Source organism: Hemitrygon akajei, unplaced genomic scaffold (assembly GCF_048418815.1).
Source record: "Hemitrygon akajei unplaced genomic scaffold, sHemAka1.3 Scf000065, whole genome shotgun sequence".
Taxonomy (NCBI): Eukaryota; Metazoa; Chordata; class Chondrichthyes; order Myliobatiformes; family Dasyatidae; genus Hemitrygon; species Hemitrygon akajei.
The window spans coordinates 1010612-1024329 of NW_027331951.1; the positions used below are offsets into that span (position 1 = coordinate 1010612).

General features: G+C 50.7%; 1 protein-coding gene across 1 annotated transcript in view; it reads right to left on the bottom strand.

Annotated features, from left to right (window-relative positions):
* Nucleotides 1-2040: 2040 nt before the first annotated feature.
* LOC140721935 (uncharacterized) overlaps nt 2041-13718 on the bottom strand; it is a 65515-nt gene continuing 53837 nt past the window's right edge. The window contains exons 4-6 of the mRNA XM_073036757.1: nt 6008-6150; nt 4931-4995; nt 2041-3820 (exon numbers count right to left, since the gene is read on the bottom strand). Of these exons, the coding sequence (XP_072892858.1) occupies nt 3625-3820; nt 4931-4995; nt 6008-6150 (404 nt within the window). The 3' untranslated portion in view covers nt 2041-3624. The remainder of the gene's footprint in view (nt 3821-4930; nt 4996-6007; nt 6151-13718) is intronic.

Genomic DNA, 13718 nt, shown 5'->3' on the forward strand with positions numbered 1-13718 from the left:
ATACCGTCGAGAAATCTCGTTCTCGTCCACAGTACCTTCTTTTCCTTCCCCTAACAAAGACAACCCTATAGGTACAGCTCGCCATATATCACACACTTCCCTGCTAAGCCACAGAACTATAGTCAGGGCCAGAGACCTGACCGGTGAGACTTTCCCCTGCTTGGTCATTTGAAGCTCTCTCCTCCCATCCAGAAGTATCTAAAGTGATCTACCTGTCATTGAGCGCGGTGGCCACAAGGGGACTCTGCACTTGCTCTGGCAGTTTAACCCCTTTCACCTTCCTGTCTGTCACCCAGTTTCCTGTATCCTGCACTGTGGCTGTAAATACCTCTCTAGATGTCCTCCCGATTACCCCCTCAGCTTCCCGAATGACCCCAAGTTCATCCAGTTCCAGTTCCAACGCTGTTACGCAGATCGTCACGGCGAGATGCGTAAGGGTGCCACGGTTTGGAGTCACTTAGCGTCCGGTCGGGGCTGTGTCCATGTCATGGAGAGGGTTGTGTAGGTGTCACAGTGACAGATTTGTGGCTCTCTCACTGCGTATGCTGTCTGTGAAGTGGTTGTTCTCCGTGTTTCACAATCTATCGTCAAAGCCCATGATCTATCCCACCCCCTTCTCTGCCCACTCGATGAGTTTAATTCTGTCTTTTTTACCCCTCCTGCAGAGCAGTGAATATAAATCACCGAACAGAACAGACACTTCGACCCACAATGTTGTGACATACCAATAGAGTAAATTACTTCTGACTGCACAACAACCCACTCCAGTTCAGGTGTAAACTGAGAGGTTACTCAGTGGGGCGGTGTGCTGCCCCCTAGTGTTCGCCGAGTGCGAGAAGCTCGAACTGGATGCACTTCTCACAGGTGACGTCGTCGGTGTGACTGGAATTCTCTCTTCCGTCGCATGTTCTGCAATGAGAGCATTCATCTCTCTGGCCAGACATCCCTACTGCTCTGACTGTGCAATTATAAAGAAGCAATCTATAGATTAAGCGGAAAAAGATCAATCAATTGTTTAGCCTGTCATATTTTCTTGCACTTGCTTAATGAATCGGCTTCATCGCTTGCTTGCTGTTCAAATAAATAAATAAACAAACAAACAAACAAACAAACAAACAAACAAATAAATAAATAAAAGATCCGCGTGGCGCTGCTTTCTAATTGTTTCGCATTGAAACCTGTCCCAATGCCAGAATTTTATGAGTAGATGACTCCGACAGTCATACACTGAGCAACGCTCCCTCCACAACATCACATAACGCACTCCCAGGGTCAGAGACGGAGTGTAGCTTTCTCCTCACTGTCCCATCGCCCTGATTAAACTTCCTCCCACAGTGTCCCGTCACTCTCTCCCTGTTACAGGCATAGAGTGAAACTTCTTCCTCGTCCCATCACACACTCGCGATTTAGATATTATGTGTAGCTTCCCTCTGCCCAGTCATTTTGAGAAGACTAGAATGTAAAAGCAGTGCTAAACCGTCAGAGTCCCGTCTCCAGTACGACTGCTTGTGATGTCGTCTTTGGTTTGGGTTGGTGCCGTCTTATTCATTTCGAGTCTGAGTCTGAATTAATTCCAGACCTGACTCTGCATTTGGGTTCAACACCATCCCCAGCTGTCTTGGTCAGAAGGGATCACAGCTTTAGGAGTTTGAGGGGATGTGCTCTCTCAGTGAAGATGAGGAAAATTCTATGGATGTTCGGTGGGGAACTTTCTGACGAGCCGCATCGCCGCCTGGTGTGGATGCTGCAACGCACAGAATAGTAACGGGCTACAGAGGGTTCCAGCCTCAGCTGCCACTCTGACGTCACACCCCTATCCACCATCGCGGACATTGTCAAGAGGCGATGCCTCGAGAAGGCGGCATCCATCACTGAGTACTCTCCCCACCCGGGAGAAGCTCTCTGCTCGTTACTACCATCAGGGAGGAGTCGCAGGAGCATGAACACCCACACACAACGATTCAGGAACATCTTCTCACCCTGCGACATCACATCTCTGAACGCACGAGCATATTCTCGACATTTTTGCGGTGTTTATTAATGTTTGTAATTTACATTAGCTGTACACGCCGAACGTATAAATTTCAGGTAAAAAATCAGATAGTCATGCGGGGGATAGATAGAGTTAACGTGGATAGTTTTTTTTTTCCATTGAGAGTAGGGGAGATTCAAACAAGTGGTCATGATTTGAGAGTTAGGGGGCAAATGTTTAGGGGTAACACGAGGGTGAATTTATTTAATCAGAGAGTGGTAGCTGTGTGGAACGAGCTTCCAATAAAAGTGTTAGAGGCAGTTTCGGAATTGTCATTGAAAGTAAAATTGGATAGGTATATTGACAGGAAAGGATTGGAGGGTTATGGGCTGAGTGCGGGTCAGTGGGATTAGGTGAGAGTAAGCGTTCGGCACGGACTAGAAGGATCGAGGTGACCTGTTTCCGTGCTGTAATTGTGATATGGTTATATGGTATAAATTTCAGGTAAAAAATCAAATATTCGATACGACAGGACACTCGTCACACTGGCCTTCAGCAGTCAGGATACTGAACACAGGAGTCAGGAGATCAGTTCGCTGTGGTACAAGACGTCGCTGAGGCTTTCTGCTTTAGGAAATAAATGCCACTGACCTGGAAAGAGAGTACAGGGAGTTCTACGGGGTTATTGCAGGAAATCAAGGTTATGTAGAGAGGGAGGGAAGTTTGGGACTTCATTCCCTGGATCAGTGTTGCAAACGTAAAGAGGTGCATGAACCCAAGAGCGGCACAGACAGAGGGAATTGGCTTAGACTTTCACCCAGGGTCGGGTGATCGAGAATCAGACGGCACGGGATTGTGGTGAGAGCTGGTGGGACGAAGAAAGAAAGAGACAGAGATCAGGGAGACGGAGTGTTCAGAGAGAACGGGGTGGGAAGGGGGAGAGAGGGGTAGAGAGGTAGCCGAAAGTGGGAGACAGTTGGCTGAGAGAGAGGAGAAAGAGCGGACAGAGAAAGGGCGAGGCAATAGGGGGTGGAGAAGAACGGAACGGGTTGGAAATAGCCACAAAGCAGGGGTCAATGGGGACAGAGTTTTGCCGGTGTGTAGTGAGGAAAATGGGGATGCGACAGCGTTTGGAAACTGGGGTAGGAGGAAGGGATAGAGAGGGTGAGGAGGGAGTTTGAGAGGATGGAGGAGTGATCGTTGACGAAGAGAGAATGCGAAAATAGAGGGGTAGTACTTGATTCAAACCGGCCACACTGGCACAGACGTCCCAGTATTGAGGCGAGAGTGGGTGGAAAGGAGAAAGAGAGGGACGCAGCAGGCAGACGGAGGGTTTAGAGAGAAGAGAGTGGTGTAGACAGGGGTAAGAAAGGGGGAAAGAGGTGAAAGAGGTGGGCAGAGGGAGCAGAAGAAAGCGGGCGGAGGAAGTTGGTGGTAATAGTCAGAAAGGGTGAGGGAGAAGAAAGAGCGGGACGGGGGAATGGAGGGAAAGAAGGGGATGGAGGGGAGGGAAATTTGTCGGTGTCTGCTGGGGAGAATATGTTTGCGATAAGCGGAACAATTGGAGTGGAGGAGGGGTAGAGAGGGTGGGCACCGAATCTGAAAAGATCGGGGAGTGAGGGTGAAGGGGAGAATGGGGTTAGTCATATCATTCACGTCGCCTCCACTGGCTGTTGACAGAGATCCTGGATCTTTTCAGGAATATCCGGGAACAAAGATGCCGGCTTTTCGCAGATGAAACGCTGATCACGATCGCAAGCATAAATCCTTCTGACTGCGGTCGGATCACACTGATTGCAGCTGGACGTTTCAAATGACCCCTTGTACACGAGACGGAAGCCCACATTCCTATCCAAGAGGGTTAAACAATTACAACAGAGACAAAACAGCTCCAGCAGAGAACCCGAGCCGAGACCGTCCCCAAGCTAATCCCAGGAAATAGCTCTCTCCTAACAGCCTGTGTCAATCCCCAAAATCATCCCACTCCAACGTTCTCCCCCACCGCCCCGTGCCGGTACCCAGACAGATACCACGGTCCCAAAGTTTCCCCACAATCCTGTGTCAGTTCCCCAACTAATTGCACTGACCCAATGTCTCCCCAGAGCCCCGTATCCCCCAAACTAATCCCACCGAACCGCTTTCTCACCACAGTCCCCTTTCAGTCCCCCTACGAATCGAACAAGCCCACCCTCTCCCCTCTGATTTGTTTCAGTCCCCGAACAAACCCCACTCTCCCACCGTCTACTCCCGCTGCCCAGCTCTTTTCCCTCAGATCTATGTCATTCAGCAAACGAATCACACTGCTCCTCCCTCTCCTCACAGCCTGGCGACTACCTCCGAACTAATCACATTAACCCACTGTTTGCCCAGTGTACTGTATCGGTCTCCAAACTAATCCAGTTCTTCTGCTCTCTCCCCTCAGATCTATGTCATTCAACAAACTAATCCCACTGTTGCTCTCTCTCCTCACAACCCGGCGAGTGTCTCTAAACTAATCACATTAACCCACTGTATGCCCATCGCCCTGTACTGGTCTCCAATCTAATGCAGTTCTCCAAATCTCGCTCCTCAGATCTATGTCATTCGCCGAACAAATCGGGCTGTTGCTCTCTCTCCTCACAACCCGGCGACTGTCTCTAAACTAATCACACTGCACCGCGCTCTCCTGACCGACATGCGTCAGTACCAAGATAATCTCGGCGTACTGCTCTCCCCCCACTGCCCCCTGCCAGCTTCCGAAATATTCCCACTGCCCTGCCCTTCACCAGCAGACACATGTCGGCCCCAAAAGTTCCCAATGTACCACCATACCCCCTACCCACGTACAGTCTACAAACAATTCCCAATGCCCCTCACTTTTCCCACAAAACTACTTCAGTCCATAAACGAATCCCATTTAATCCCATCAGCATTATCTTAATACCCAACTCTCACCCCACACATCAGTCCAAATCTTACCCATCTTCGCATTTCCCAATCCAGTACTCAAGGTTTATGGACACAAGATTCTGGGATACAAAACTCTGGGAAATTAAATTTATTTTATTAATGCCAAGTATCGAAAACTATCTAAGAAAAATCACTCAGATGATTACAACAGGAATCAGTGATGGGACGGTGCGAAGGCAGCTTTACTCTCTGTCTGACGCCAGGAGTGTGTGATGGGACGGTGTGGGGGGAGATTCACTCTGCGTCTGACCCCGGGAGTGTGTGATGGGACGGTGTGGGGGGAGATTCACTTTGTGTCTGACCCCGGGAGTGTGTGATGGGACGGTGCGGAGGGAGATTCACTCTGTGTCTGACACCGGGAGTGTGTGATGGGACGGTGTGAAGGGAGATTCACTCTGTGTCTGACCCCGGGATTGTGTGATGGGACGGTGTGGAGGGAGATTCACTCTGTGTCTGACCCCGGGAGTGTGATGGGACGTTGCGGAGGGATTTACACTCTTTGTCTGACGCCGGAGGTGTGTGATGGGACGGTGTGGACGGAAATCACTCTCTGTCTGACCCCGGGATTGTGTGATGGGACGGTGTGGAGGTGATTAACTCTGTGTCTGATCCCGGGAGTGTGTGACAGGACGGTGTGGAGTGAGATTCACTCTGTGTCTGTCCCCGGGAGTGTGCAATGGGACGGTGAGGAGGGAGATTCACTGTGTGGCTGACCCCGGGAGTTTGTGATGGGACGGTGTGGAGTGAGATTCACTCTGTGTCTGACCCCGGGAGTGTGTGTTGGGACGGTGTGGAGTGAGATTCACTCTGTGTCTGACCCCGGGAGTGTGTGTTGGGACGGTGTGGAGTGAGATTCACTCTGTGTCTGACCCCGGGAGTGTGTGATGGGACGGTGTGGAGTGAGATTCACTCTGTGTCTGACCCCGGGAGTGTGTGTTGGGACGGTGTGGAGGGAGATACACTCTGTGTCTGACCCCGGGAGTGTGTGATGGGACGGTGAGGAGGGAGATTCACTCTGTGTCTGACCCCGGGAGTGTTTGATGATTCCTGTGTTACTGTGGGATGTCCTCGTGCTGTGACACATACCGCTTCATCTCTTGAATTGATTTCCAGCAGCCTTGATTCACGGTTTGAACATTCTTGCATCGCTCCATAGAAAGATGTTTCAAACGTGGAGACGTAATAACACCGGTTATTATTCTTGATCCAATTCGCGGAACAGTTTTGCACTGGAAATCACGAACAAGGAACAGTGAGACGCAGAGTTAATCTCCCTACACACTTTCCCATAATACACACCCGGGGTAACGATCATAGTGAATTTCACGCCATGCGGTCCCATCACGTTCACCTGAGGGCAAGCACAAAGGAAATTTTCCCGCCACCAACATCGTCCCATCGCACATTAACAGGATCAGGCACAGTGAATATCCCTCCACACCATCCATCACACACTCCCGGAGCCAAGACACAGCGTGAATCTCGTACCACACTGTCCTATCACACACGCCCGGAGAGAGACACAGATTAAAGTTCATTCCACAACGTCCCATCAGAGATTCACAGGATCAGGCACAGAGTGAGCTCCGTCCACATCATCCATCACAGACTTTCCCGTCAGGCACAGATTGAGGCTACCTCTACCCCCCTCCCCTGATACACTCAGGGACTCAGACACAAACAGATGCTTGCTGCACAACGTCCAATCACACACGCGGTGTGTCAGAAACAGAGCGATGCTCCCTTTACACCGTCCCAACAGTCTCTGGTCTCAGTTCCAGCAACACTCTCATATCGCGCATCCCCGGTATCAGACACAGAATGAAGCGTTCTCTCTCTCTCTCTCTCTCTCTCTCTCTCTCTCTCCTCTCTCTCTCTCTCTCTCTCTCTCTCTCTCTCTCTCTCTCTCTCTCTCTCTCTCTCTCTCTCTCTCTCTCGTCACAGACTCATGGGTTCAGACTGCACAATGTCCACTGTCAAACCACGCGCTCTTGCGGAGAGACACAGAGTGAAGCTCCCTCCACACAGTCCCATCACACATTCGCAGAGTGAGACGCAGAGTTAAACTACTGTCATAGTGTCCAATCGCACACTCCAGGGATAAGACACAGTGTAGCTCCTTCTGCACCGTCCAATTACTGACACCCGGAGAAAGACATGGAGTAAAGCTCTTTCTCACTCTTTCTCACTCGTGTGTCATACACGCGCAGGGTCAAAAACAGTGTGAGACTCCCTCCGCACCGTCCCATCACACACTCCCGGGGTCAGACACGGTGTGAATCTCCCTCCACACCGTCCCATCACACACTCCCGGGGTCAGACACAGAGTGAATCGCCATTCACACCGTCCCATCACACACTCCCAACATCAGACACGTAATGAAAATACCTCGGCACTCTCCCATCACAGGCACCCGGAGTCAGTTATAGAGTGAATATCCCTGCAGTCTATTCAATAACACTTCCTGACGGGTCAGACAGTAATTTGGGTTCCATCCAAAATGTCCCGTCGCACACTTTCGGAGACAGACGAAGAAATAATCTCTTGTCTCACGGTTCCTTCATACTGTCCTGGTGTCAGACACAGAGTGATGCTCCTTCCACACTGTCCCATGACACACGGCCCCAACCCTAAGCCACACTATCTCACACTCCTTGGGTGAAACATTGTGTGAAGCTCCATGTACACTCTCCCATCACACAGGCCTGCGGGCAAACACGTAGTAAACCTCCCTCCATACTATCCCAATACCCCCGCCCGTGAACAGATGGGAAATGAAACACTCTCGGCACCACCCTACCGCATACTCCCGTGGTCACACACAGTATGATGCTCCTTCTACCCCGTGACATCACACAACACAGGGGTCGGAAAACGAGAGCAGTTCCATCCGCACCGTTATCACACACCACTGGTTTCAGACACAGCGGATCACCATCTAGGCACGCGTCACCGTTCCCGGTGTCAGACACACACGTGATCTCCCCACCCAAACGCACTCACCACCCCTTCCCCGCTATAGCTTCTTATCACACGCACACTGTGTTAAACACAGAGTTCCATCATACACACACGGGGTGAGACACAGATTTAAGCTCCCTGTACACCGTCCGATCACACACTCACACGGTCAGACGTAGACTGAGTCTGTCTCTCCAGGAACCCATCACACACTCCAAGGGTCAGACGTGGAGTGAAGCTCCCTGTACACCGTCCGATCACACGGTCACACGGTCAGACGCAGACTGAGTCTCTCTCTCCAGGGACCCATCAGACACTCCAAGGGTCAGACGTGGAGTGAAGCTCCCTGCACACCGTCCGATCACACGGTCACACGGTCAGACGCAGACTGAGTCTCTCTCTCCAGGGACCCATCAGACACTCCGAGGGTCAGACGTCGAGTGAAGCTCCCTGCACAGTGTCTTTCATACACGCCCAGGCTTAAAAGTGGAGTGAAGCTCCCTGCACATTGTCCCACCACACTCATTCGGAGTAAGACACAGAGTTGACCTCCCTTTACAAAGCTTCGTCACTCACTGCCTGTGTCAGACTCAGAGTGAATCTCTCTCTCCATGGCCTCATCACACATTCCAGTGGTGAGACGTGGAGTGAAGTTTCCTGCACACCGTCCAGTCGGACTCTTCCGTGGTCAGATTCTGGGTGTGAATCCTTCCACACCGTCTCATCACACACACCCAGCGTCAACCACAGAGGGAAGCTCCCTCCACATCGCCCCTCACAATTCTCCTGGGTCAGAGAACAGAATTCAGATCGCTCCACAAAGTCCAGACACAGGAAACCTTGGTCAGACACAATGTGAATCTCTCTCTCCATGGCCCCATCACACTCTCCGGCGGTCAGACACGGAAAGAAGCTTCCTCAGCACACACGACAAATATCAGCGGGAGAGTGATTCTCCCTCTACAACTTCTCAACACACCACAGAGCAAATGTCAGACACAGAGTGAAGCTGCTGACACACGGTCCCGTCACAGCCCCCCCCCCCCCGAGTCTAACAGTGTGAATCTCCCTCCTGACGTCCCACCCCCCCCCCCCCCGAGTCTAACAGTGTGAATCTCCCTCCTGACGTCCCATCACCCCCCCCCGAGTCTAACAGTGTGAATCTCCCTCCTGACGTCCCATCACCTCTCCCCCGAGTCTAACAGTGTGAATCTCCCTCCTGACGTCCCATCACCCCCCCCCGAGTCTAACAGTGTGAATCTCCCTCCTGACGTCCCATCACCCCCCCCCGAGTCTAACAGTGTGAATCTCCCTCCTGACGTCCCATCACCTCTCCCCCGAGTCTAACAGTGTGAATCTCCCTCCTGACGTCCCATCACACACTTCCTGGCGAGTCACAGAGTGAAGGTCTCTCTGAACCGTCCCATCACACCCCCCTGTGTTCTCACATAAAGCGAAGTTCCGCCCGTACCCTCTCATGGCACATTCACGGGGTCCGACACCCTCCACAACGTCCGGTCACACAATCCGGTGTCACAGAGAATGAACGTCCATCTGCACTCTCCCATCACACACTCCTGGAATCAAATACAGCCGCTGTCTCTCTGCGATCCCATTACACATTCCGAGGTTCCGACACAGAGTAAATCCCCCTCTACAACGTCCCAACACTCACACGCGGATTCGGACACGGACTTAAGCTCTCACTCCACGATACCACCACACAGTCCCGAATTCAGACACGGAGTGAACCCCCCGCTGCACAGTCCCGTCACACGCTCCTGGATTCAGAGTGAAACGCTCTCTCCACGGTGAATAACACACTTCAGGAATCAGACACTGGGTGAATCTCTCTTTGCACTGTCCCATCACGCACTCCCACTGTCAGACACAGAGTGAAGCTGGATCCATACTGTCCCATCAGACATTCCCAGAGTAAGACATAGAGTGAAGCTGTAATGTTACGTCTCACAATCCCGTGGTCAAACACAGAGTGAACCATCCTCATACCATAACCATACATTCCCGATGTCAAGCACAGAGTGGGGCTTCCTCTCTCCATGCCTGCCCTGTGATGAGGAGCGGGTGAAAGAGCGGGATGATGCCTCACCTCTTCTGCTGGTCAAAAATTCACAGATTTGAGACTTGGTTTCGTTGACAGATCTGTACTTCGTTTCCATCTCAGTGAACTGGTGACGGAGATCGCTGTGCATTCCTTTAAGTACGGACAGATTAGAGTTGAGCGCAGAAAGCTTGGATTGACGGGTTGAGTTAACTCATTGTAGTTTCGATCGGTTTTGACCTTAGACTGACGAATCTGCGATACTGAGAGAGATGGCGAAGGATGTTTCGTGTTTGCAGTGACACGTGAGTCAGCATCGCGCTACCACACGGGTCACAGAGAGTGTTGTGTCAGCGTGAGGTGTGGGTAATTGTCTCAGTGAGCGGAGCATCGGTGTTATGTTGAGGGGCGATACTTTCTCGGAGATGGGTGTCACCTGTGAGTCCGTGTCACGGTGCGGAGCTGGGCGGGTCACGTTGATGAGGTTGCACGTGTCGGTGGTGTCTCAGTGTCAAGGTGAGGGCGTGTAGGTGTCACTGTGAGGTGTGTTTCAGAGTCGCCTTGAGACAGGTTCTGGGAGAGATCGGGGTGGGAAATCTCAGATATCTTGGATTCAAAAATTGAGATATACTCATGGACTGGTAGTCGATATTGACGTCGGTTCCTCTTCATCTCCTGATTTTCTTCCCACAGTAGTTTGTAGTTTCGGTCAGAGGTGATCTGAGATGGTGAAGGAAGTTTGGCGTTTATAGTGTGTCAGCGTCACGCTACTGAGCGTGTCACGGAGAGTGGTGAGTCAGTGTTACGGTAAAGGCTGCTGGTGGCACAATAAGGGTTTCGAGGCCACCGTAAGGTACGTGTCTGGGGCTCGCTGAGCGGTATATCAGGGTACCAGCGAGGTTTTCGTTGGTTCACGATTGGTTTACGTCAGAATCACGGTGATAGTTGATTCCCTGTCAGACCGAGTCGGTGTTTCAGTGAGAGACGTGTAGCTGTCATTGTGATAGGTGATTCTGGGTCCATGTGGGAGGTGTACTGCGACACATTTCGGGTTATCTCTATGCAACGGTGAGAGATATGTCGGGGTCACAGTGCGAGGTTTGATGGTGTTGCAGTCAGAGACTCGTCGGTGTTATAGTGTCCGATGTATTGGTGTGACTCGTCAGTGTCACCGTGAGGACTGAGTCGTGGTCATGCTGAGAGATCCGTCAGTACCACAGTGAGGGGTGTGTTGATATCACCGTAAAGGGTGTTTCTGGAAATGTTGGAAACGTGTCGCTGTTACAGTGACCATTTTTATTCTCTGCGGTTTGGTCGTTCCGAACGGTGTTAAACTCACCTTGAATCCTCCAGCAGATACCCGTGATAATGAAGGCCGCTGCTAAAACACAGATTAGCCATATGCTTGAGTCTGATCGGTCTCTCCTTGTCCATGTCGTCTGTGGAAAAATCGTTACCTGTCTGTCAATCCATCGTCATGTTCCCTGAATACCCCACCCCTGCTCCTCCCACCCTCTGAGTTCAAATCACTGTCTTTCCCTCACGCAGAGCAGTGAGCGTAAATCGCAGAGCAGAACAGACCCTTCGACCCAAATTTTTGCTATACCGATTATACTTTATAACTAAATCGTTTTTGCCTACGCAGTTCATTTCCCTCCAATCCCTGCGCATTCAGGTCCCCGTCAAAGAGCCAATGAAATGTCAAAGAGCCAATGTGTTTCTCCCACTCGTATGAGTGACATTTACCTGGCTCCTGATCTCTGCTTGGAGACGCCAAAACCGTGTGTCTGTCTGACTCAAACACAGACGGAGGCTCACTCCATACAATCCTATTTATCCTCCCGGAGTCAGACACAGAGAGAGGCTCCCTGCACAAAGATCCATGACACAATTCCCTGATCAGGAATGGAGTGCAGCTCTTTCCAAATTGGTCTATCATTCAGTCCCGGGGTCGGAGACGAAATGAAGCTCCCTACACACTGTCTCATCGTACATAACGGGAGTTAGACATCGAGTGGAAGTCACTGCACACAGTCGTATCACACGCTGCCAGGGTTCAGCTCAATCGACACCCGTCTCATATTATGCTTTTGGATTGAAATATTTTTGTTAAGCTCCCTTCCTCCTCTCTCAATAATCCCCAGTCCTTCAACGTCCCAGTCGTCCCGGATTTTGTATTTTGTGTCTCTGTCACAGATTGTGTGTGTGTGTGTGTGTGTGTGTGTGTGTGTGTGTGTGTGTGTGTGTGTGTGTGTGAGTGTGTGTGTGTGTGTGTGTGTGTGTGTGTGTGTGTGTGTGTGTGTGTGTGTTTGTGTGTGTGTGTGTGTGTGTGAGTGTGTGTGAGTGTGTGAGTGTGTGTGTGTGTGTGTGTGTGTGTGTGTGTGTGTGTGTGTGTGTGTGTGTGTGTGTGTGTGTCGTGCAAGGCAGAGGACGGAATGGGAGGGATACAGGTCCATAATTCCATCAACGTGGTGTCACAGGTAGACAGGGTGATAAAGAAAGTAATTGGCACATTGGCCTTCAAAAAACAATTTTCTGAGTACAGGAACTGAGATATTACGTTAAATAGTCTGAGTCATTGGTGAGACCTAATTTGGAGTTGTGTGTGCAGTTCTGGTCACTCAGCTACAGGCAAGATGTAAAGGAGGTTGGAAGAGTACAGGGAACATTTACAAGGATATTGCTGGATCTGCCGGATCTGAGTTAAAAGGAAAGATTGAATAGGTTAGGGCTGTACTCCTTAGAATGTAGAGGTTTGAGAGGAGATTTGATAGAGGTATACAACATTATGAGGAGTGTGGATAGGGTAAATGCAGGCAGGGGCTTTCTTCAGAGATAGGCAATCTCCTCGACACAGAGTGAAGCTCCGTCCAGACCGTCCCGTCACACACTCCCGGGGTCAGACACACAGAGAAACTCCCTGCACATGGTCCCTTGACACACTCCCCCTTCAACCACAGAGTAAAGCTCCCTCCGCACCGTCCCGTCACAAGCTGCCCGGGGTTAGACATTGTGTCTAACTCTTTCTCTCTCTCTCTCTCTCTCTCTCTCTCTCTCTCTCTCTCTCTCTCTCTCTCTCTCTCTCTCTCTCTCTCTCTCTCTCTCTCTCTCTCCCTCACACACACACACACTCACGGAGTCACAGAAACATAGAAAACCTACAGCACAATACAGGCCCTTCGGTTCACAAAGTTGTGCCGAGCATGTCACTACCTCAGAAATGACAAGGCTGACCTGTAGCCCTCTACTTTAAAGATGCATTATGCACCAGTCCAAAAGCCTCTCAAAAGACCGTATTGTACCCTCCTCCACCACTCTTGTCGGCAGCCGATTCACGTACTCACCACTCTCGGAGGTAAAAAAAAACTTAGAACATAGAACATGGAACGTAGAAAAGTACAGCACATGCAGGCCCTTCGGCCCATAATGCGGTGCTGACCCTTAAACCCTGCCTGCCATATAAGTTCCTACTGTAAATTCCTCCATATAACTGTCTAGTAATCTCATAAATTTCAGTAGTGTATCTGCCTCCACCACTGACTCAGGCAGTGCATTCCACGCACCAACCACTCTCTGAGTAAATATCCCCCTTGAACTTCCAACCCCTTACTTTAAAGCCATATCCTCTTGTATTGAGCAATGGTACGCTGGGGGAGAGGCGCTGTCTGTGCACCCTATCTATTCGTCTTATTGTCATATATACCTCTATCATGTCTCCTCTCATCCTCCTTCTCTCCAAAGGATAACGCCCTAGCTCCCTTAATTTCGGATCA